At 44.7% G+C, this 25,869-nt stretch overlaps 1 protein-coding gene across 2 annotated transcripts in view; it reads left to right on the top strand.

The window, feature by feature from the left end:
- The first annotated feature begins 840 nt into the window (after positions 1–840).
- LOC132386928 (NACHT, LRR and PYD domains-containing protein 3-like) overlaps positions 841–25,869 on the top strand; it is a 37,129-nt gene continuing 12,100 nt past the window's right edge. The window contains exons 1-6 of one of the 2 annotated variants that reach the window (XM_059959285.1): positions 841–944; positions 5,355–5,446; positions 7,040–7,206; positions 9,824–9,995; positions 10,094–10,159; positions 14,387–16,136. In XM_059959285.1, the coding sequence (XP_059815268.1) occupies positions 5,437–5,446; positions 7,040–7,206; positions 9,824–9,995; positions 10,094–10,159; positions 14,387–16,136 (2,165 nt within the window). In that variant the 5' untranslated portion in view covers positions 841–944; positions 5,355–5,436. Of the gene's footprint in view, positions 945–2,481; positions 5,447–7,039; positions 7,207–9,823; positions 9,996–10,093; positions 10,160–14,386; positions 16,137–25,869 lie in introns of those variants that run through there. The other variant, XM_059959286.1, reaches the window with a different exon arrangement.

Raw genomic sequence — 25,869 nt, 5'->3', positions numbered from 1 at the left:
GGCCCTTCGGCCACAATGGTGTGCTACACCAGCTGAAGAGTAAATCAACCCCCTCCCTCAAAATCTAGGATTGGTGGGGGGGTGGGGTTGAAATTAGGGCGGGGGTGATTATTTACCAACTGAATTACAACAAGCCCGGATACATTGGGAATGGAGAGTATGTCTGGATTAGACGGAGAGTCTGGGATCTGAGAGTGCCACCTCAGAATAAAGAAGCTTCACTTTAAAACTGAGATGAGAGACATTACTTCAGCCAAAGGTTGTTTGATCTGTGGAATTTGAAAATGTGATGGAGGCGATCGCTGGTTATATTCATGTTCTGGCTTGCTAAATAGGTTGAGAATTATAGCAGGAAGCAAGAATACGGTGTTGGAAAGTAATCCTCCATGATTGATTATGGAACAGACTAGAATGACTTTATCAGATAATTCTCCTGTTATATATTATGACTTGTATCTTATATCATGACTGAATGATGACTTCCTTGTATTCCATCACAAATAAGAGAAAATCTTCAGATGCTGGAAATCCAAGCAACACCCACAAAATGCTGGAGGAACTAAGCAGCTGGAAGAGAGGAACATTGACATCCAGATGCTGACTGGCTTGATGAGTTCCTCCAGCATTTTGTCTGTGTTCCTTTGTACCCCATGTCAGGCTTTGTAAAGGCTGAGGGACAGTTACAGATTTCTTCACTCGGATCATGACATATGCGTTCAAAATTGAAATTTCAGGTTAATGCTTTGTTCTCGTTTGTTTTAGTAACATACTTCATTCCTTCTTTCATTGAAGTTAGACCTGCGGTGAGAGGTTTATTGGAAGAAACGCCCACAACTGAAAACGAGTGAACAGCAACAAGTGAACCAGCCCGAGGACTGAGATCATCAATTCAACAGAACTCTTCTGACTCGGAGTTTCCATTGACTCAGTCAGGAGAAAGTTTGGTGAGTCTCACTTAACCAAACACTGTTCCTTTAGACATAACATTTCTGTACCAAGGAAGATAGGAAATAGCTGGAGTGAGACTGAATACACCGAGAAATAGCAGTTATGCCAGTTGCAATAATCACAGATCTGCTAGTGAGCTGTCAGCATCAGCTCTGTGAAGCCACACACATTCCCTCATATCGTTTGCTCATTTAAACTTGTCACTCCTCATGTTTCCTTGCTTTTCTGTGTTACGTCATAATAATCTCAACATGCTTTGAGAATTTCCTCCCTTTATAAGATGCCGCAGTCGTTTCCTGCTGTAGTGATTGCGGAACTGTGGAATTACCATGAACTGCAGCAACATGTCGTTGACTCCTCTGTCTATTGCAAGCTGCAATGATATACTTGCCCTCGAGTATATCGCCTTGCAAGCCTCTGTTAAGAGCAAACCCTCTGGAAGTCAGATGTCCTGGCACCGCATTTCATTCAGTCTGAACTAGCAAATGTCAACCAATAATTTACATATACTTAAATTAATCAAACACTTTTCTGCTAATAAGTTCTCAGAACCTATGAATCTGTGATTAAGCAGAAATAGGTTTTATAATTAAGTTATGTTCCCATTTAATCCTGTATCAAAGCCATGGGTTATACCTGTACTTGAGTTGAACGAATGTACTTGCAGCCAGGACTACTAGAGCTGCCGGAGTCGGTTTAAACTCAGTAAGGGAAGCAGCGTGTTGGATCAGATGATGGAGGAGTTGATATAAAGGTAGATGCAATGTTCAGAGAGACTGTGGAAAGATTGGCTGTGGAGAGGGCATCGCAGCAACAGTTTCCCCTCCCCCCCCCCACACTCACCCTCTCACCCTCCTATTCTTTTGCCAGTATTGATCGCGGGAGTTAGGAACTCTTTCTACTCACTGCCCAGAGAAATTAAAGCCTTTGATTCCATTCAAAGCTCTGTTTGTCTATAAAGAGTGGCTTTGAAGTATTATCGAAATGAACATGGGAGAATGCGTAACGAAAGTTTAAATCAGATCAGCAGCATGTTCGGTAGGCCGAGTGGTCTACTTATGCACTTGGTGTGTTGATTAGAAAAATTCTGACAGTTTAATTAGTGTAAGCCAATATAAGTTCAAGTGAAAAGAAATCATACATTGATTAAGTATATACATCAAGATTTGTGTGTTAATGTTGTATCCCAGCAGGTTGCAGATCGACCATGACCCAATCGGTGAGCTGGTCCGCACGGTACGGGACCGAGGGACGCGCTCCCCGTTCCCTGTTACTGACTCTACAGTCTCCCCATCTACCGCGCGCCCTCTCGCGGAGCTTCGTCAGTTTCGGCTGATGTTGAGACGATTTCAGCATGCTGCGCGTGCCCGGTATCTCTCGTGAAGTGACGTGACATTTACTTGTCTCTCATTGGTGACACCAAATACCAATTTAGTATACCAACCAATGGGGATATGGGTTTCGTCATTAAGGGGTTTCCTTAACAAGGCGAAGCTGTAAGGGCGACGGATTGAAATGGGAGTTCAGGGGGTTTATCTCCTCAGTATGAGCAAGGATGGAGAAGACTTCAGCATATTTTTAGTGGACACCGATAAAGTGTTGCCTGCAAGTGCGGAGTCGGGGTGATTTTGACAGCAAGTCACGATCTTACTATCTGACACGGTGGGCTGGAGGGACCCGGTGGCTGCCTTTTGTTTGAGGTGTCTGGGTTTAAACGGCGGAGTAAACAGACCCACCTCGGGCCAGCAGGCTGTCTCAGTGGGTGTTGTGTGGTCAGATGCTTGGAGTATGGTTGCTCCCTGTCTGCATTAGGGACAAAATGCAACAAGTCTGTTATTGACTGAAAACATCTATATCCATTCTTTTTTTTGTTTATGATACAATCATTGTCCAATTTATGTTCAAGTTTAATAGTAATTCAAAACATACATGAAAACACATGAACACAGCCAAATACAACCGCGTTAATGCACACAAAGCCTCCTTGCTGGAAACTGCCTCTCTAAGATACCCCAAGGGCATAGGCATTTTCTGATTAATATTATCTATCCATCGTAGCCTCAGTCATCCTCTCCTTCTTTTGCCTTCTGTTTCCCCGAACATGAGAGTCTTCTCTAAGGAATCCTGTCCCCTCATGATGTGGTCAAAATAGCTGAGCTTTTCAAGCTTCCTAGTGAGCAGTCTGGCGTATTTCTCCAAGTATTGACTTGTTGGATCTTCTTGCTGTCCAGCGAACACTTTCCCCCAACATCCAAGTTCAGAAGCGTCGATTATTTTGTATTCAGCCTTTATAATTGTCCAGCTCTCACAGCCTTACATCACAACTGGAAATACTATATACTTGACTCTACGGTCCTTCGTAGACAATGTTATGTCTCTGCGCTTCAGTATTTTATCTAAATTTGCCATTGCTACCCTCCCCAGAAGTAAGCGCCGTTTAATACGCTGCATTTAACATTATTTTCAATCTTTCTTTATTGATTAAAAAATTTATATGAATAGATACGAATCAGAGGTGAAGTTATATCAAATACATTATAGAATAAACGTACAAACAAAGAAAATGATATACACTGTCAAAATCATGTGTAATATAATATTAGGCTATTATATATAAACAGAGAACCACAACTCCTCTTGACAATTCATACAAAAAAAGACTGGAAATGTTCTCTTTATAGGAGAGAAAAAAAAAACACTAAACAAACTAAAAACTAAAACAAAAAAAAGGGGGGAACTGGGCAGTCCACTTGAGGACAAGATTACAAAAAAAGAAGAAAGCGTCCTTCTGGTCAAATCTGAAACTTCACGGAGGGAGAAAGAAAAGAAAGAAAAAAACTAAAAAAAAATTAAAAAAGATAAGAAATTAGATCTTCTGAAAATATTGAATGAAAGGTGGCCAGGTTTGTTCAAATTTGAAAGATGTATCGAACGTCCGACTTCTAATTTTCTCCAGGTTTAAACAAAACATAATGGAGGAGAGCCAGAAAAAAGCAGTAGGTGGATTAGGATCCTTCCAATGCAACAAAATAGCTCTCCTACCCAATAAATTTGAAAAGGCTATCACCGTTACCATCTATAGACATCTTTGAACCAGGGACGAAAAAATCCGTCTCTGCTTCCACTTCCTTTCCATTTAGTACCACAAAGTTAATAGGACTGGCTGGTCTTCTTAATATTGAGCAAGAAGCCAGCTTTCAACTTTCTTCTTTCACTTTCATTAGAAGCTTCTTCAGATCCTCCTCACTTTCAGCCATTAGAATCGTATCACCTGCATATCTGAGGTTGTTAATATTCTGTCTGGAAATTTTCACTGCAACATTTTGAGTCGCCTGGACCAGCATTCCTCATATGTTCAGCATATAGATTAAATAAGCTGGGTGGCAGTATGCAGACTGGTCATACTCCTTTCCAAATCTTGAACCAGTTTGTTGTTCTGTGTCTGGCAACTGTTGCTTCTTGATCTTTGTACAAATTTCTCATAAGGCAGAACAGATGTCCAGGTATTCCCATTTCTTTAAGTATTTGCCATAGTATATTATGGACCGCACTGCTGAAGGATTTAGAGTAGTCAATAAAACATAGATAAATACTTTTCTGAAATTCTCGCGATTTCTCCATTATCCAGCATAGGTTAGCAATTTGGTCTCTGGTACCTCTGCCTCTTCTAAAAGCAGCTTCTATCTGGCAGTTCGTGTTCCATATATTGCTAGGGTCTTGCTTGCATAATCTTTAGCATTACTTTTCTAGCACGTGAATACTTGACATTTCCATTCTTGGATTTTGGGATAAAAACGGATCTTAATCCAGCCTAAAAGTCATTGTTGTTTATATTTTCCCAGATCTGCTGGAAAATTGCATGCAACACTTTTACAGCATCACCTTTTAGAAATTTCAACAATTTTACTGAAATCCTGTCACATCCTGCAGCCTTATTATTGGCAATGTTTTCTATCACCCATTCGACTTCGCTTTCCAGAATGTCTGGCTCTAGATCGATGAGGGAGTCATTGCTAATGTCTTCACTGTTGGATCTTTTTGCAATTCTTCTGTGTGTTCCTGCCAACTCCCTTTGATGCCCTTTGCTTCTGTAAGGTCCTTCCCTTCTTTGTCTTTTCCTATGCTCATTTTACATGAAATGTTCCTATGATATCTCAATTCTTCTGCAACAGATCTCTTCTTTTTTCCAATTCTGTTGGCTTCTTCAGCTTCAATGCATCGCTCCTTTAAGTAAGTTTCCTTATATTTCCTTGCTATCTTCTTGAAATTTGTGTTCAGTTGAAGGTCTTTGTACCAATCTCCATTTACTGTCTGGAATGTTGGAGAGTGAGCAGTGACCTTACAAAAATGTTTTAAATTTGAAGGACAGAGGAACTGAATCTTACGTTTTTATTTGTGTAATTCAGGTCATTGCCAGCAGGTGAGGCTTTCTTCCACCCGGACGTCAGACAAGCAAACGACAATCAACCAAAGTCAGTCAGAGTTAGAATGGACACAGGTATGTTCACTGGGCTCTTTCTCATTAAATCTGTCATCATGGTACACGTGTAGTCAAATCATCAATAATTCAGAGGGATAAACTTGGCCGATAAAAGGGCAGAAAGAAAGTACCATCAAACGGAGTCATTGTTCCAACTGGTAAGGAGTCCATGAGCATTGGAACAATTCACTAGGTCCAGCGCAGGGACCTAACGAGGGGAATGATCGAATCGCTCTGCTCACCACACAGATCTTCACCTGAGTGAAAGGAGAAGGAGCCCCTGAATAAGGTGGGAGTGGGTAACACTCAGATAGGAATACAACAGCGGGCAATGTAACAGTCAAAGGAACAGATAGAATTTCTGTCAGCATTTGGTACGCCCTGATGTGGGAAATGCCTCCGACAGCCAGTGAGAGAAACAGAAGGTGTTTTCTGTTTGGAAGGGCAATGGTGAATTCTCCCCAGATTAACGGGTTGTTGTACAATGGAGGTGAGGGGAGTTCCCGGTGTTTGTTTTCTGTGGCCGAATTAAAGGACGTTATATTGAGGGAGGACGGGCTGGGGGCAGAAGACAGTGAACAAGAGAAATTGTACACAGGGAATCTGGGGCCGGGGGGGGGTGGCTACTGAAGCAATGAAATGCTCTTGGTGAATAGGATTAAAGTAAAACAAAATAATAAGTGGAGAGGGCATCGTACAAAATGCTGGAGGAACTCAGCAGGTCAGGAAGCACCTACAGAGAAAAAATAACCTTCAATGTTTCGGGCTGAGAATCTGTAAGTTGATTTCAAAGTCGCCTTGGGTACATAAAATGGAGTCAGCACGAGAGGAGCGTTGTTCTGGCTGAAGGTCTGCGACTGGTAGTGTTCGCAAGGATCACTGTTTCGCCATGCGTCTTGTGTGTGAATCAAATAGGTTAATCATATGATGTACTGGGTGGACTTATTCGTTGATTTACAGAGTTGGAGGAGATGAATAAATTTGGGACTGTTGTTAAAGTGTTCGGCATCCAGTTAGAAATAGGAACAGAGAGTCACCAAGTACAGATAATTCAGGCAAATGTGAGAAGTTGCATTTTGAGAGGTCAAATTCGCGAGCAATGTGCACGGTGAATGTTGGGACTGATAATAAGATTGATGTACTGTCGGGTCCTGTGATGGGTGTGCACAGCTCCCTTAAGGTGGCAACACAATTGGTAGTGTGCTAACGATGAGTTGAGGTATTTGTTAAAGTTAGACTGTAACTGGATACGCGTTGGTTAAGAGACAATTTCAGTATTGTGCGCAAATCGAGAATGATGTGGAGGGTCTGTAGAGGGTGTAGACGAGTTTCACCACAAAAACCTGAGGTAACAGGTCTGTTTAGATGGTAAAGTTTAAAGGGGATTTACGATGCAGGTTTTCCACAGAGAGTGATCGGTGTCTGGAATGAGCTGCCGAGGGTTGGACTGGAAACAGATACTCAGCAGCGTCTGAGAGGCGTTTGAACTCATGAGTAGGCCGGGAACGGGGGACATTGACCGTGTTCCTGAAAATGGGATTGGTTTAAAATGGCATCGTGTCCGCATACGCATGGTACATCTACTATTTTATGTTCTATGACCGACTACAGATCTGAACTCCGCCATCTCCGCCTTCCTGTCAAATTGTGACGATCACCAACTGTTTCGGTTGACGAGATTCTACATGGAGCGACTGGAGCAGGCGATTGAGGAGGGCGTGGAGGGAGTCAGCTTCATGTTAATGGGCGAGGATCACTTCACCGGGCAGGAGTATCACGTAAGTGGAAGGGACATACACTGACTGTATATTCTACTGAATCTATCACAAACCGACAGAACGGGTGTAACGACACCTCTGGGCTGTAAAAATCCTGTACTGCTTGTGGTCAACATCAAGAAAAGAGTTTTCATCTGCGAAAAACCCTGAACTTTTATTAACCAACACAACCTTCTCTCCAGTTTTCTGATCACATTCATTTACAGACAGATTAGGATACAGGCAATGATTGACTGGTGAATTTAGTAATGTGACACTTGACGGACATTGCAAGTGGACAGATAACCACTCAACACCACTCATCACATCATGTTCCCAATGTTCGACCTTAATGGCCACTGACCAGTCTACGTTCTCCTGATGACCCACGGGTTTCCCACAAATCAAATATATAGTGACTTATTTCTCAGCTCATTCTCAGTCTACCTTCAACCCCATCGTCAGTTCAACACTGACTGTCGTCTCTCATTTGAACTGCTGACCCTTTTTTTGATCAATATCCCAACATGCCTCATGGTTCTGTTACCTTCTGTTCCTTGTGACTTCCAATTTGAGTTTGTAATTACCATAGCATATACTGTTAACATGGGAAGTGCAACATTAGTGCCACTGAAAATATTCCAAACATCTACAGCTAACATAGAATTACAAGAAAACAGCTTTCTAATGGTCCCAGTGCTACTGGAGTGCGTTCACCTATTACCACCCAGAATTAATATTAGTGAAGAGCCAGACACCATACTGAACACGACATTCCACGTGAGGCAGCTGATAATTTCAGTCTAAACTTCTTACTCAACATTACCACCGGTCGGCTTTGGTCTGTCACACATACACAATAGTCCTGAGTTTGCTGGCTGCTCCTCACTGCCAGTTTCCAGCTGTTGGCTGGCACTGGACCCCTCGTGGAGCCTGGCAGTGAAGGGTGAAGCTGCTGCGGTTCACCAGGGATTACCCTGGCAAAAATCAACAGTGGCCCGGCCATAGTTTCACCTAGTCATAGTCATCAAACACTACAGTACAGCAACAGGCTCTTCTGCCCATCTAGCCCACACCGACCTATTATCTGCTTAGTCCCATTGATCTGAACCCGGACTGGAGATATCCAAAACTCCCCCATTGAATGAACTTATCCAAACTGATCTTAAATAATCAACTCGAATGTACATCGACTAATTAAGATGGCAGCACGTTCCGCGCTCTTCAGCAACCTCTGAGTGAACAGGTTCCCCTTCATTTTGCCTTTCACCTGTCATCATTACCCTATGATCTCTAATTCCAGTCTCACTCAACCTCAGTAATAAATGCATTTTCGCAATAACTCTCTGTATACCTTTTATAAACTTGCATATCTCTTTCACATCTCTCATGGTCCTCCTACACTCTATGGAATAATGTCCTAGCCTATTCACACTTCCTCTATATCTTAGATCCTCAACTCCTGGTAACAATCTGTATTTTATTCTGCATTTGTTCAATCTTATTGATATCCTTTCAGGAGGTAGATGTACACATTGCTTCAATTTAGCCTCTGAAACATCAACTTCGACATAATATCCCAACGTCTGTATTCAATATTTTGATTTATGAAGCCCCATGTCCAAAAAGCTTTACAACGCCATCTACCTTCGATAACACTTTCAAGAAATTTTGGATCTGTATCACTTTGCAGTATCTCATCACACTTCCTACTCTTGTCATTGGTACCAACGTGGACCAAGACCTGCTCATCCTGCCCTTAAGGAAGTTTCAATGTCGATACGAGATATCACTGACCTTGGTAACACACCATCCAAAAATCCTGTTCTCGTAAATAGACTCTCCAGTCTATTCTCCTGATCATTGTATTCCCCGTCAGTGCATCTCAGCACTTCTCATCCCTTCCGAGTCACAAAGCCAAACTCAGAGCCAGAGGCATAATCACCGTGGCTTTCCTCTGCGAGGCCATACCCCGAAACAGAAAGCCGTATCCCTGTTACAAAGAGTTTCCTGTAGTGGCTGCCTGTTCCCTTCCCCCTCCTGACAGTCACCCAGTTCCCTGTGTTCCGGGCCTTGTGTACAGCTCCCTCCCTGTATAGCCTGAGTCAATCTCTCAGCCTCCGGAATGATCCTGAGTTCACCCAGCTCCAGCTCCGATTCCTCAGCACAGTCTGTATTAAGCTGCAGCTGGATGAAATTCCTGAAGGTGTAGTTATCGGGGACACTGAACGTCTCCCTGTCTTGCCGCACCCTGTAGGAAGAGCATCCCACTATCCTGCCTGGCTTTCCCACTGTTCTAACCGTGAAAAAGAGAAGGGAAATATTACCCAAGATCAACCCAAGCCTCCGCCTCTCCTCAATGAACCCTCTCTGACACAAAGCATCAGTAACCTACTCTATCTCTGGCTTACTCACACTATGACTGCTTTGCTTAAACATTGCCAAGTGGATAAGTACCCCGCAATCTGTGGCGTTCAGAAAGTCATCATTGGCCATCATCTTTTAATTTCTTTTTCCTGCTGCGAACAATTGCTGTCAGTGATTTGCGACGAGCAGAATGTGCTGGGTCTGTCCATGTTCAGGGTAGATTTGAACCCATCCCTCCGTTCCTCAATATATTTCCCATTGTTCATTACAGAGCTTGACTGAGCTTGCGGAGAAGGGAAACCGAGCGGGCGCTTCCAAACTCCTCCTGGATCTGGTGATGGAGAAGGGCTCCGGGGCCCGGAAAGTGATGTGGGAATCCTTTGTGAAACTACATCACCATTTACCGAAGCTGAGCAGAATATTGAATGAAATACGGGAGCGAGGTACGGTGAACAATACACTGTGTGTTACAGATGTAAATGCTGATGAATTTACAGTATTACACAGAACCGACTTCATGCAGGTTAATCTGTTTGAACAGGTAACGGCCAGTTCGCCTACATGGACACTGAGCGGGGTTTCTCTGAAGTGCCCAAGCATCTGGAAGGTAAGTGATGGAACGGAAATCTGAAAGTCTGTATTTCACGCTGAGAGTCTGAATACGTCTCTTTAGAGGCCTGTTTAGTGACTGTCAGAGTCTGGGAGACAGGTTTTTGTTGCTGTGCCTGGAGGACAGGAAGCAATTTGCATTTGTCACAACACCTTTTCTGTGGGGCCGAGTATCTGGAGATTTGACAAAACTGAAGCCAAACCATTCCAATTAGAACATCCAACTCCAGCAAGGGAAATCTCACACATCTGATCCAAAGTGGAGCTGAGATTTGCTGTTATTCCTCCATAAGACATAGGGGCAGAATTAGGCCATTCAGCCCATCAGTCTGCTCCGCCATTCCATCATGGCTGATCCCAGATTCCACGCAACACCATACACCTGCCTTCTCGCCATATCCTTTGATGCCCTGACCGATCAGGAACTTCTGCCTTCATTACATCCATGGACTCGGCCTCCACTGCAGTCTGAGGCAGAGCCTTACAGACGGTCATTATTCTCTGGCTCAAAGAGTCCTCCTTACCTGTTGTAAAGGATCGCCCCTCAATTTTGAGGCCTTGGCCCCTTGTTCTGGATGCACCTGCCACAGGAAACATCCTTTCCATATCCACCCTATCTGGTCCTTTCAACATTCTGCAGGTTTAAAAGAGATTCCCTTGCATTCCTTAAAATTCCAGTGAGTACAGGCCCAAAGTTGCCAAAACACACCTCATATGTTAACCCCTTCATTCACAGAGTCATCCTCTTGAATCTCCTCGGGACTCTCTCTAATGACCACACATCTTTTCAGAGGTACTGAAAAGCTGTTGACAACACTCCTGTAGTGCAGCCTGACTACACAGTCTTGTACAGGCTCAGCATTTATATTCGATTCTCTTTTTTGCCGCCTTTACCACAGACTCGACCTCTAAATTAATCTTCTGTGTGTTTTGCTCGAGGCTCCGAGGTCCCTCTGAAGTCGCTCTGCACATCTGATCCTTGGACCTTCTGCCCATTTAGATAATAGTCCGCTCCTTTCACCAAAATGCATTATCATACATTTCCAACACTGTATTCCATCTGCCACCTCTTTGCCCATTTTTTCCAATTTGCCTCAGTCCTGTTGCAATCGCACTACCGACCCCTCCACCTATCTTTGTATCATCCGCAAACTTTGCCACAAATCCATTCATTCCATCATCTAAATCACTGACAAGAAATCTGAAAGTCGGCGGTCCCAATACTGATCCCTGCGGAACACCACCGGTCACTGGCAGCCAACCAGAAAAAACCCCTTTTATTCCCACTCGCTGTCTGCTGCCTGTCAGCAATTCCGCTCCACGTGCCAGTATCTTTCATGTGACGCCATAGATTTTTATCTGGTTAAGGAGACTCGTGTGTGGCAGCTTATCAAATGCCTTCTGAAAATCCAAGTAAATGGCATCCACTGACTGCTTTGTCCACCCTGCTTCTTATTTCCAGGATGAATTCCAACAGAAACCATGCTAACTTATATTGTCATTAGTCCCCAAGTACCTCGAAACCCCAACCTTAATAAGAGACTCCAACTCTTTCCCAGTCGCTGAGGATTGGCTAACTGGCCTATAATTTCCCTTCTTTTGTCTTCCTCCCTTCTTAAAGAGTAGAGTGACAATAGCAATCTTCCAGTCCTCCGGACCATGCCATAATAAAGTGATTCTTCAAAGATCATGACCAATCCAGTTGTCATCTCTTCAGCAACCTCTCTCAGATCTCTGGGATGCAGTCCATCTGGCCCAGGTGACTTTGCACCTTAAGAGTTTTCAGTATGCCGAGATGTTTTTCCTTTGTGATAGCAATGGCACTCACTGCTACTGCCTGTCACTCGCAGACTGCTAGCGTCTGGAACAGTGAAGATATATGCAGAGTGCACATTATCCAGTGTTCCAGCATGGACTCTCACCTCTCTTTTAATCTTTATATAACTGAAAAAAAGTGTTTATTATCCTGCTTTATATTATTGGCTTTTCTGCTCTCATATTTCATCTTTTCCCTACTTATAGCTTCTTTAGTTGACTATTGTTATCTGGTATGCCCTTTCCTCGGCTTTTATGCAATCCTTAACTTCCATTGTCACCCATGGTTGCCTACACGTGTCACTTGAGAACTTCTTCCTCCATGGGCCGTATCCATCCTGCAACTTGAGACCTATTCCCAGAAGCTTCAGCCATCTCCGCTAGTATCCTTCTCCAATCTACCTGGGAAAGCTTCTCTCTCCTGCCTCTGTAATTCGCTTTATTCCATTGCGATACTGATACTGTAAGTTATGCTTCTCCCTCTCAATCTGTATTATGAATTCACTCATATTATGATCACTATATCTTAATGGTTCTTTTACATTACGCTCCCTCATCAGATCAGGGCTATTACACAACACCCAATCAAAGAAGTCGTCTCAAGCACAAGCTGCTCTGCAACCCTATCTCGTGGGAATTCAATAAATTCCCTCTCTTGCAATCTGATTCCTGACGTTTGTTTGATTTTCTTATTCTCCGTGCACATTGAAGTCCTTCATTACAACTGCGTCATTGGCTTTAACACATGCCTTTTCCAACTCCCTTTGCAATCTCAACCCCACACATTCGCTATTTTCAGGCCAATATATGATCCCCATAAAGCTTTTTTTTAACTCTTACAGTTTCCTACCTCCACCCACAAAGCTTCATCATTCTCTAAGACTATGTCACCTCTTTCTGCAGATGTGATTCCACCTCGAACCAGCACAGCCACATCACCAACGCCTATGCCTTCCTGCCTGTCCTTTCGATAAGATGTAAATCTTCTAACGTTAAGCTCCCAGCTATGGTCTTCTTTCAGCCACGACTCAGTGATGCCCACGACATCATACCAACCAATCTCTAATTGCACCAAAAGTTCGTCCACCTTATTCTGAATGTTGCGTGCATTTAAATATAATGCGTTTAGTCCTGCATCTCCACCCTTTTGAATGTTGTCGATGTGGTACAATTTAACAGTTTGCTCCATCTGTATTTGAACCCAGTCATTGGCTTGTCCACCCTAACATTCATGTTAAAACCATCATCTACTTGTAAAACTGCTGGTTCATCCACAGCTTTGTCATCCTAGGTCCAGTCCCCCGGCCATTTTAGGTTAAAAGACTCCCAACAGCTCCAGTAAATCTGCCCATAAGAGTATTGGTCCTCATCGGATTCACGTGCAACCCGTGCCTTTTGTACAGGTCCTACCTACCCCGGAAGTGGTAACAATTATCCAGAAATCTGAATTCCTGCCCTCTGCTCCAAATGCTCTGCCACACATTTCTCTGCCACCTCATTCTATTCCTATTGCCACTGTCGGGTGGCACAGGCAGCAATCCTGAGATCACTACTTTTGAGGTCCTGTTCCTCAGCTTTTTTCCTAAACCCCTGTGTTCTGTTTTCCAGACCTCCTCCCTTTTCTCTTCCCTATGTCGTTGTTACCAATGTTTGTTATGACTTCTGACTGCTCAACCTCCCTTCTCAGGATATTGTGGACGCGTCCGGAAACATTTCGGACAATGGCACCTGAGAGGCAAAGTGACATCGGTGTCCACAGAATCGCCTGCCTGTCCTCCTGACTTCAGAGTTCCCCATTACCACTGCCATCCTCTTCAGCTTCCTGCTCTTCTGCACATCATCGGGGAATTGCCTGGGTTCATGTACCAGCTCCTCAGAGAATAAGAGACTGTAGACCAGTGCGGGGTGTGTTACACCGTGACTGGCTCAGCCTGGAAAAGGAAACAGAAATTATGTTCCTTTTCTGTGGCTCAGTACTGACAGCTTAATCCTAAAGGAGTGTCAAGAACATGGGTTCCATTGTGAGAGAAATAAAAGTCATTAGAGCAAGTAAATGCCCCCTTCCCCCCCCCCCCGTTACCCTCTGTACGGTTGCACAGTTCAGCAGAAGCTGAGCAGTGAAAGCAGTGAAACCACCCGCTCCACACAACACTCTCCTCTCCAGAATCACGTGTGCACTTGGTCCTCGCTGGAACACCGGGGAATCAGCAAACTACCAACAGAGGGGAGAGTGGAGCCTTTAACAGAGGATCTGAGTCAGATCAGAAATGTTCCTGGGCCGTCGTTCATTTTCAGACACTCTAATCTCTGATCACCCGATTTCACCCGAACAGTGTCTTTAACGAGTATATGTTGTATGCTCCATGTACATCAGATCAGGCATTGACAATCTATTTCTTTCCGTCATAAGATGTTCGAAGGAAACACATGGAGACTTTGCGGACACAAACTGAAACACTGAGAGTGAACACGATCCTGATGAGGGAGAAGGTGAAGGTTTTCCAGCTGGATGATCGATACGCTGAGCTCACGGTCATTTCTACTGTTCGAGATCGGAAACTGGTGGAACATGAGCTGCTGGCAAGAGGCAGAGATCACGAGGAGTGGAGAGAAAAAGATCTCCGTGGTAAGCTGGAAAAAATCCGTACTGATCAGTTATTCAAGAAGAGCTTTGTTCAAAAATTGCAAAGATATTTCTTTGGAAACAAATCAGGGATATCCGCAGTAGTGGCCGGAGTCCCAGGGATCGGGAAAACAACAATGGTACAAAAGATTGTTTATGACTGGGCCGCGGGGAAGATATACCAACAATTCCAGTTTGTCTTCAGTTTCAAATTCCGGGATTTAAACACCATTAACTGTAGAATAAACCTGAAAGAACTGATTCTGCATCATTACCCCTACTTTGGGAATATGCTGGGAGAGATCTGGAAACAGACAGAGGGACTGCTGTTCATATTCGATGGTTTGGATGAATTCAAGGACAAAATCAACTTTGTTGATCGTCGGAGAGACACAGAATCACAGTACACAGATCCTGAATTCAAGTGCAAGGTGTCTGATATTGTGTACAGTTTAATCCAGGGCAAGCTGCTCCCAGGGTGTTCAGTGCTGGTGACCACCCGTCCCACTGCGTTACATTTATTGGAAAAGGCAGACATCAGTGTCTGGGCTGAAATCCTGGGATTTGTTGGTGAGGAACGGAAGGAATATTTCATCAGGTATTTTGAAGATCAGACGGTGGCGGAAGCTGTTTTCAAACATGTGAAGGAGAACGAGGTCCTGTATACCATGAGCTACAACCCCTCCTACTGCTGGATCCTAGCTCTGGCACTGGGCCCCTTCTTCACACAAAGAGTCAGGGACCCACTGCGTGTTCCCAAGACCATCACCCAACTGTACTCCTACTATATTTACAACATCCTGAAAAACCATGGCCGTGAGATTGAGAACCCGCGTGATGTGTTACTCAGGGTTGGTCAGATGGCCTTCAGAGGAGTGCACGAGAGGAAGATTGTGTTTACAGATGGAGATTTGATCAACTACAATCTGCAGCCTTCCCAGTTCCTGTCTGGGTTCCTGATGGAGCTTTTGGAGAGAGAGGATTCTGCCCGGAGCGTGGTGTACACATTCCCACACCTCACTATCCAAGAGTTTGTAGCTGCAGTCGCACAATTCCTGAATCCACATCCCGGGGATATCCTGAAATTCCTCACTGAAGCCCACAACACGACAGATGGACGATTTGAGGTATTTCTTCGTTTTGTTGCTGGTCTCTCCTCCCCAATGACAGCTCGGGGCCTGGAGGAGTTTCTGGGTCCATTTCCTCATCAAACAACCTGCCGGGTGATTGACTGGGTGAAGGAGGAGGTTCAACGCCAGAGTGGAAACACAGAGAGTGAAGCTGGTAAAAGGAGCCTCCTGAACACATTGCACTACCTGTTTGAGTCTCAGAATCGTGGACTGGCTCAGGCCGCACTGGAATCTGTGGAAATGCTTTCATTCAGTGGAATGACACTGACCCCGATGGACTGCGCGGTCCTGTCTCATGTCATCGGACTCTGTGATGCAATAAAACACCTGTACCTGGGGATCTGCCACATTCAGTGTGAAGGAATCCAGCGGCTGGGACCCGGGCTGCACAAGTGCCAGGATTTGAGGTAACTTGGTTTATCTCTCACTCTGAACTGTGAGACTGTCTCATTGTGTTGTTTCAATGTAAAGGGATTTCGGTAAATTTGTAGTAAATCAGATTGTGAAAAATTGTGACAAATGCCCAGGGGATCGGTCAGTAATTCCCCAAGGACGGGAGGGTTCTGAGGTTCCTTGTGAAGGGATGTTGGAGACTTCATCAGATCAATGAACAACGACTATTGGTTTAATGGTAGTAAATCACAGGAATGGCCGTGTTTCTCGCTGCCTGTGACACGTCCATTGACAATGTTCCTTCTCACTGTTACTGACACCCAGACCGACACTGATTGCAGCAGGTGGGTCAGAGATTCACACCCCCTTCCCGGTGAGGGAAAAGAGACCGTCAGCAGACTGTCCCAGTGAGAAGGAAAGAAATACCATTGTGAGATTGTCCTCCCACTGCCATTCCCCGTGTGTGACTTTGCTCACTTCCAGATACGCAAAGAGCGAGGGTGCATCTCCTCTGGGCCTCTGTTCAGACCCAACACACACGTACAAAAAAATTCTGCATCCTCTCATCTTGCAGGATTATCGTTTACCCTTGGAATCCTCCTGTGGGACCTCTCATCCCAAACCCCCTTCCATTCTTTGGAATCTCGCCCCCATTCCCATTTTCTCATCCTTCTGTGGAATGTCTTTTCCACACAACCCCACCCCGTGAAATCTCTCCTCCCCATCCTCCTTCCTCCTGTGGGATCTCTCCTCCCCATCCCCCTTCCTCCTGTGGGATCTCTCCTCCCCATCCCCCTTCCTCCTGTGGGATCTCTCTTCCACATCTCCCTTTCATCCCGTGGGATTTCTCTTCCCCAACCCCCTTCCCAGTGTGGGATCTCTCCTCCCCATCCCACATCCACCTGTGGGATCTCTCTTCCCCATCTCCCTTTCACCTCTGAGATCACTCTTCCCCATCCCCCTTCCTTCTATGGATTCTCTTCCCCATCCCCCTTCCTCCTATGGGATCTCTCTCCCCCATTGACTTCTTCCTGTTGGATCTCTCTTTGGCATGCCCCATTGTCCTGTGGAATTTCTCTACCCAACCCTCTTCCCCCTATGAGATTTCTCTTCCTAATCCCACATCCTCCTGTGGGAACTCTCTTCCACATCCCTCCTACTCCTGGCCAATCTCTCAACCCCTTCCCCCTTAATCCTGTTTAATCTCTCTCTATATCCCCCTTCCTCCCATGGGATCTCTCTTCCCATGCCTCATCCTGCTGTGGGATCTATCTTCCACACTCCCATGCGGTCTGTGGGATCTCCCTTCCCCGTCCCCTTCTTCCTGTGGGGTCTCCCTTCCCCGTCCCCTTCTTCCTGTGGGCTCTCTCTTCCCCATTCCCCTTCGTCCTGTGGGATCCCTCTTCCCCATCCCCCTTCCTCCTGTGGGTTCTCTCTACCCCATCCCCCTTCCTCCTTTGGGATCTCTCCTCCCTATCCCCATCTCGCCTGTGGGAACTCTCCTCCCCATAGAATCATAAAATCATAGAACACTACAGCACAGAAAACAAGCCATTCGGTCCTTCTAGTCTGTACCGAAACCTTATTCTGCTAGTCCCATTGACCTGCACCCAGTCCATAACCCTCCAGTCCTCTCCCATCCATGTATCTATCCAATTTATTCTTAAAGCTTAACAGTGAGTCCATATTTTCCACATCAGATGGCAGCTCGTTCCACACTCTCACCACCCTCTGAGTGAAGAAGTTCCTCCTAATGCTCCCCCCAAACCTTTCCCCTTTCACGCTGAAGCCATGTCTGCTCATATTTATCTCTCCTAATCTACGTGGAAAGAGCCTATTCGCATTTACCCTGTCTATACCCTCATAATATTGTAAACCTCTATCAAATCTCCCTTCATTCTTCTATGCTACAAGGAATAAAGTCCTAATCTGTTCAATCTTTCCTTGTAACTCAACTCCTGATGACCCGGCAACATCCTAGTAAATTTTCTCTGCACTTTATCAAACTTACTGATATCCTTCCTATAGTTCAGTGACCAGAACTGCACACAATACTCCAAATTTTGCCTCACCAATGTCTCATACAACCTCACCATAATATTCCAACTCCTATACTCAGTACTTTTATTTATGAATGCCAGGATGCCAAAAGCCTTCTTTACAGCCCTGTCCACCTGTGATGCCACTTTCAGGGAATTATGTATCTGAACCCCCAGCTCCCTCTGTTCCTCCGCTCTCTTCAGTGCCCTACTGTTTATCGGGTATGTCGTACCTTGATTTGTCCTTCCAAAATGGAACACCTCACACTTGTCTGCATTAAATTCCATCTGCCATTTTCTGGCCTATTCTTCCAGTTGGGTCAGATCCCTCTGCAAGCTTTGAAAGCCTTCCTCGCTGTCCACAACACCTCTATCTTAGTGTCATCCACAAACCTGCTCATCCAATTTATCACATTATCATCTACATCATTGATATAGACAACAAACAACGATGGTCCCAGCACAGATCCCTGAGACACACCACTAGTCACAGGCCTCCAGTCTGAGAAGCAATCATCCAATACCACTCTCTGTCTTCTCCCACACAGATAATTCGAATCCAGTTTACAACCTCTCCATGGATACCTAGTGTCTGGACCTTTAGAACTAACTTATTACGTGGGACCTTGTCAAAGGCCTTACAAAAGTCAATGTAGACAACATCCACAGCCTTGCCTTCATATGCATTCTTGGTAACCTCCTCGAAAAACACTACAGGATTCATTAAACACAATCTACCACACACAAATACATGCTGACTATCTTTAATCAGCCCTTGGCTGTCCAAATCCTTGTATATCCGATCTCTCAGAAAACCTTCCAATAATTTACCTACTACTGATGTCAGGCTCACTGGCCTGTGTTACGTATTCAGGCAACAATAAATATATGAGTTCGGCAAGGGTTTCTTATAACAATCAACACGTTTATTAAACACAGAAAACAAACACCCCAAAAGTAAACAAACACTACCGTAACCGGAAACAGCTGCTGAGCGGCAGTCCAAACAGTTCGTAAAGTGATATTCCAGAAACAGTTCTTTAAAGTGGTATTGCCAAAAGTTCGATATGCTCACAGTCCATCTAAAAGGAGAGACTTTATAAGACGATTTAGGTTCTCTTTCACGTCGTTTGCTTCGATCCCCGACGTCGAACTTCCCACGAAGAATTCACGAAACAGAACGGCTTAAAGGCACTGACCTTTCCTTCTCCAGTACCTTCAATCCTTTCTAGTTAAACCTAGGGATTAACAAGAAGATAGTCAATGAAATCCTTTCAAATAAGGATCAAACAAAGGTCGCCCCCGTTTCACCGTAGAAAGCGATTCTCCTCGATCTTCACTCTCCACTAATTCCGAACTAGCAGAATCGTAAAGAACCTGCTGGCAATGACCTCTTAAACTTTAGGCATTAAATAAAAACTTCATCCTTCAGCTAAACTGCGTCATCACTTCAAACACGCAGTGGCATGAAATCAACCTGGCAAATCCAGCCACGAACTGCCCCTCCTCACAGGGTGGGGTCTACCTTTTATAACCTGTAAAAAAAAACCATCACATGATCTCTACTGGCGGGAAAATGACGTCATTCCACCATCACAAGACCATCACCTCAAGACCAGCACAGCTTCAAACCCAGTCACGTGACAAGGGCTCCACTGTCATGTGTCACGAGTACATAACACCTGTAATTGCCTGGTGTACTTTAGAGCCTTTTTCAAACAACGGAAGAACATGAGCTACCCTCCTATCCTCCGGCACCGCACCCGTGGCTGAGGACATTTTAAGTATTTCTGCCAGGGCCCCTGCAATTTCTACATTAGTCTCTCTCAAGATCCGAGAAAATATCAAGTCAGGCCCGGAGATTTATCTACCTTTATTCACTGTAAGGCAGCAAGCAGCTCCTCCTCTTTAATCTCTATATGTTCCATGACACTACTGTTGGTTTCCCTTAATTCTATATCCGCTATGCCAGTTTCCTGAGTAAACACTGACACAAAAAACTGTTTAAGATCTCCCCCATCTCGTGAGGCTCCAACATAGACAACCACTCTGATCTTCCAGGGGACCAATTTTGTTCTTTACTATCCTTTTACTCTTAATTTACTTGAAGAAACCCTTTGGGTTTACCTTCATATTATCTGCCAAAGCAACCTCATGTCTTCTTTTTGCTTTCCTGATTTCCTTCTTTAATATTACCTTACATTTTCTATACACTTCAAGTACCTCATTTGTCCCTTGTTGCCTATACCTGCTAAACACCTGCTTAACCACATCGCCAATATCCGTTGAAAACCAAGGTTCCCTCTGCCTGTTAACTTTGCCTTTATTCCTGGCAGGAACATGCAGACTCTGCGCTCTCAAAATTTCACCCTTGAAGGTGTTCCACTTACTGAACACATCCTTGCCAGAAAACAACTTATCCCAATCCACTTTTCCCAGATCCTCTCTCATTTCCACAAAATTGGCCCTTCTCCATTTTAGAACCTTAACTGGTGGACCAGTCCTATCCTGATCCAAAATTATCTTGAAACTAATGACATTATGGTGACTGGACCAAAAATGTTTGCTTAAAGATACTGCTGTCACCAGACCAGTCTGGTTCCCTAATAGGAGATCAGGTACTGCACCCTCTCTCGTTGGTACCTCAACATATTGATTTAGAAAACTTTCCTGAACATATTTGACAAACTCCACGCCATCTGACTCTTTCTCAGACTGGGCGTCCCCATCAATATGCGGAAAGTTAAAATCCCCTTCTATTACAACTTTCTGTTTCTTACATTGGTCTGCTACCTCTCTACAGATTTGCTCCTCCAATTCTCTCTGCCTATTGGGCGGTCTATAATACAACCCTATTAGTGTGGTCACACCTTTCCCGTTCCTCAGCTCCACCCATATGGCCTCTGTAGACGAACCCTCTGGGCTCTCCCGTCTACACACAGCTGTGATATTCTCCCTGACTGGTAATGCCACTCCATCCCCTTTCATCCCTCCCCCCTATCACATCTGAAACAATGGAAACCCAGAACATGAAGCTGCCAGTCCTGCCCCTCCTGCACACCAAGTCTTAAAATAGCAATAATGTCAAAATTATCATGTGCCAATCCACGCCCTAAACTCATCGGCCTTACCTACAATACTCCTTGCATGGAAATAGATGCACCTGAGAACATTTCTATCACGTACACACCTTTGATATCTGCCTATACAAGCAGTCATTGCATGACCCTTACCCTCCACCACCTCACTATCTGCTCTCACACTCTACCCCCTCCACCTACAATCTAGTTTAAAACCCCCGGAGCAGAACTTGCTAAGCTACGGGCAAGGATATTAGTCCCCTCCAGTTCAGATGCAACCTGTCCAATTCAAACTGGTCGCACCTCCCCTGGAAGAAATCCCAATTGTCCAGAACCATGAACTCCTCCCTCATGCACCATCTCCTCAGCCACGTATTTAGCTGCATTATCTTCCTATTTCTAGCCTCACTAGCACACGGCACAGTTAGCAATCCACCTGTGTGATCTCGCGTACCCAACGCCCTTTCATCCTCTGGGCTCTCTGTTCCCACTCCCCCTTCCTTCCAACAGTTGGATCTCTCCTCAGCATCCACCTTCCTCCTGTGGGATCTCTCATTCCCATCCCCCTTCCTTCTGTGGGATCTCTCACTACCATCCCCCTTCCTGCCGTGGAATCTTTCTTCCCCATCCCCCTTCCTTCTGTGGGATCGCTCATCCCCATACCCCTTCCTCCTGTGGGCTCTTTGTTCCCTATACACCTTCCACCTGTGGGATCTCTCATCACCAGCTCCCTTCCTCCTGATGAATTTCTCTTCCCCATCCCCATTCCTAAAGTGGAATCTCTCTTCTCCACACCCCATGCTCCTGTAGGATCTCTCTTCCGCATCCCATTTCACCCTCTGGGGCCTCTGTTCCCATCCCACTTCCATCTGTGGGATCTCACTTCCCCATCAACTTCCTGCTGTTGGATCTCTCTTCCGCATCCCCCTTCCTCCTGTGGCATTTAACCTCCCCACCCATTTCTTCCTGTGGGATCTCTCTTCCCTATCCCATTTCCTACTGTGGGTTCCCCATCCCACTTCCTCCCGTAGCATTTATTTTCCCCATCCCTCTCCCTCCTATGGGATCTCTCCTACTCATCCCCCAACCTCCTGTATGATCCCGCTTCCCCACCCTTCTGTTTCGTTTCTCGTCCCCATCCCCATCATCCTATGGGATCTCTATTCCCCATTCCCCTTCCTTCTGTGAGATCTCTCTTCCCCATCCCACTTCCTCCTGTGGGACCTCTCTTCCCAATCCCCCTTCCTCCTGTGGGATCTCTCTTCCACATCCCCCTTCCTCCGGTGGGATTGCTTTTCCCCCTCCCCTTTCCTCCTGTGGGATCTCTCTTCCCCTTCCCACATCCTGCTGTGGGATATCCCTTCCGCATCTTCCCGCCTGAGTGAACTCTCCTCCCCACACCCCTTCATAGAATCATAAAATCATAAAACACCAGCACACAGAAAACAAGCCATTCGGCCCTTCTGCTCTGTGCTGAAACTTTATTCCACTTGTCCCATTGACCTGAACCCAGTCTATAACCTTCCAGACCTCTCCCATCCATGTATCTATCCAATTTATTCTTAAAGCTTAAGAGTGAGTCCACATTTTCTACATCAGATGGCAGCTCGTTCCACATTCTCACCACATTCTCAGTGAAGAATTTCCCCCGATACCTTTCCCCTTTCACCCCGAAGCCAAGTCCTCTTGTAATTTATCTCACCTAATCTATGTGGAAAGAGCCTATTCACATTTACCCTGTCTATACCCCTCAGAGTTTTGTAAACCGCTTTGAAATATTCCCGCATTCTTCTATGCTCCAAGGAATAAAGTCCTAACCTGTTCAATCATTCCCTGTAACTCAACTCCTGAAGACCGGGCAACATCCTAGTAAATCTTCTCTGCACTCTTTCAATCTTACTGATATCCTTCCAATAGTTCAGTGACCAGAACTGCACAGAATACTCCAGATTTGGCCTTACCGATGTCCTATACAACCTCAACATAACATTCCAACTCCTATACTCAGTACTTTGAGTTATGAATGCTAGGATGCCAAAAGCCTTCTTTACAACCCTGTCCACCTGTGACGCCACTTTCAGGGAATTATGTATCTGAACTCCCAGATCCCTTTGACCCTCCGCACTCCTCAGTGCCCTACCAGTTACTGTGTATGTCTTACCGTGATTTGTCCTTCCGAAATGCAACACCTCACACATTTCTGTATTAAAGTGGTGAATAGTGGTGTGTCTCAGGGATCTGTACTGGGTCCAATGTTGTTTGTCATATACATTAATGTTCTGGATGAAGGAATGGTAGATTGGATTAGGAAGTATGCAGATAATACTCAGATAGTTGTTGTGGATAATGAAGGTTTTCAAATCTTGTTGTTCAAAGATTTAGGCCACTGCGAAGAGTGGGCTGAAAGATGGTATATGGAGTTTAATGTTGATATGTGTGAGGTGATACATTTTGGTAGGAATAATCCAAAAAGGACATATATGGTAAATGGTAGGGCACTGAGGAATGCAGTAGAACAGTGATCCAGGAATAATGGTGCATAATTCCCAGAAGGTTGAATCTCATGTGGATAGGGTGGTGCAGAAAACTTTTGGTATGCTGGTCTTTATAAATCAGAGCATTGAGTATAAGAGTTGGGATGTAATGTTAAAATTGTACAAGGCATTGTTAAGGCCAAATTTGGAGTATTGTGTACAGTTCTGGTCACCTAATTATAGGAAAGATGTCAACAAAACAGAGAGAGTATAGAATAAATTTACCAGAATGTTACCTGGGTTTCAGCACCTACGTTACAGGGAAAGATTGAACAAGTTAGGTCTTTATCCTTGGGAGCATAGAAGGATGAGGGGGGACTTGAAAGAGGTATTTAAAATTATGAGGGGGATAGATAGAGTTGATGTAGATAGTCTTTTTCCATTCAGAGTAGGGGAGATTCGAACAAGAGGGAATGAGTTGAGAGTGAAAGGGCAAAAGTTTAGGGGTAACACAAGGGAGAACTTCTTTACTCAGAGAGTGGTAGCTATGTGGAATGAGCTTCCAGTCAATGTGGTAGAGGCAGGTTCAATTTTGTCATTTAAAAAAAAAATTGGATAGGTATATGGACAGGAAAGGAATGGAATGGGGGGTTATTGGCTGAGTGCAAGTAGGTGGGGCTAGGTGAGAGTAAGCATTCGGCACAGACCAGAAAGGCTGAGATGGCCTGTTTCCGTGCTGTGATTGTTATATTGTTAAATGTCATACGTCATAAATTCCATCTGCCATTTTTTGGCTCATTTTTCCAGTTGGTCCAGATCCCTCTGCAAGCTTTGAAAGCCTTCCTCGCTCTCCACAACGCCTCCAATCTTAGTGTCATCAGCAAACCTGCTGATCCAATTTATCACATTATCTTCTAGATCATTGATACAGACAACAAACAACAATGGTCCCAGCACAGATCCCTGAGACACACCACCAGTCTGTGAAACAATCATCCACTACCACTCTCTGTCTTCTCCCACACAGCCAATTTGAATCCAGTTTACAACCTCTCCATGGATACCTAGTGTCTGAACATTTTGAACTAACTTATTACGTGGGACCTTGTCAGAGGCCTTACAAAAGTCCATGTAGACAACATCCACAGCCTTTCCTTCATATGCATTCTTGGTAACCTCCTCGAAAAACACTACAGGATTCATTAAACACAACCTAACACATACAAAGCCATGTTGACTATCGTTAATCAGCCCTTGGCTGTCCAAATCCTTGTATATCCGATCTCTCAGAACAACTTCTGACAATTTACCTAGTACTGATGTCAGGCTCACTGGTCTGTAATTACCTGGTGTACATTTGGAGCCTTTTTCAAACAACGGAACAAAATGAGCTACCCTCCAATCCTCCGGCACCGCACCCCTGGCTGAGGATATTTTAAATATCTCTGCCAGGGCCCCTGCAATTTCTACATTAGTCTCTCTCAAGATACGAGGGAATATCATGTCAGTTCCGGGGGATTTATCTACCTTTATTCGCTGTAAGGCAGCAAGCAGCTCCTCCTCTTTAATCTCTATATGTTCCATGACACTGCTGCTTGTTTGCCTTCATTCCATATCCGCTATGGCAGTTTCCTGAGTAAACACTGACGCAAAAAACTGTTTAAGATCTCCCCCATCTCGTGAGGCTCCAACATAGACGACCACTCTGATCTTCTAGGGGACCAATTTTATCCTTAAAATCCTTTTACTGTCAATATACTTGTAGAAACCCTTTGGGTTTACCTTAGCATTATCTGCCAAAGCAACCTCATGTCTTCTTTTTGCCTTCCTGATTTCCTTCTTTAGTATTTGCTTACATTTTCTATACTCTTCAAGTACCTCATTTGTTCCTTGTTTCCTATAGCTGCTAAACACCTACTTAAGTAGATCGCCAATATCCCTTGAAAACCAAGGTTCCCTCTGCCTGTTAACTTTACCTTTAATGCTGGCAGGAACATGCAAACTCTGCACTCTCAAAATTTCACCCTTGAAGGCGTTCCACTTACTGAACACATCCTTGTCAGAAAACAACTTATCCCAATCCACTCTTCCCAGATCCTCTCTCCTTTCCACAAAATTGGCCCTTCTCCAATTCAGAACCTTAACTGGTGGACC

The sequence above is a fragment of the Hypanus sabinus genome, unplaced genomic scaffold (assembly GCF_030144855.1).
Source record: "Hypanus sabinus isolate sHypSab1 unplaced genomic scaffold, sHypSab1.hap1 scaffold_140, whole genome shotgun sequence".
NCBI classification, from domain to species: domain Eukaryota; kingdom Metazoa; phylum Chordata; class Chondrichthyes; order Myliobatiformes; family Dasyatidae; genus Hypanus; species Hypanus sabinus.
The sequence above is the reverse complement of the archived record's forward strand: the minus strand, read 5'-3'. Positions and strand labels throughout refer to the sequence as shown.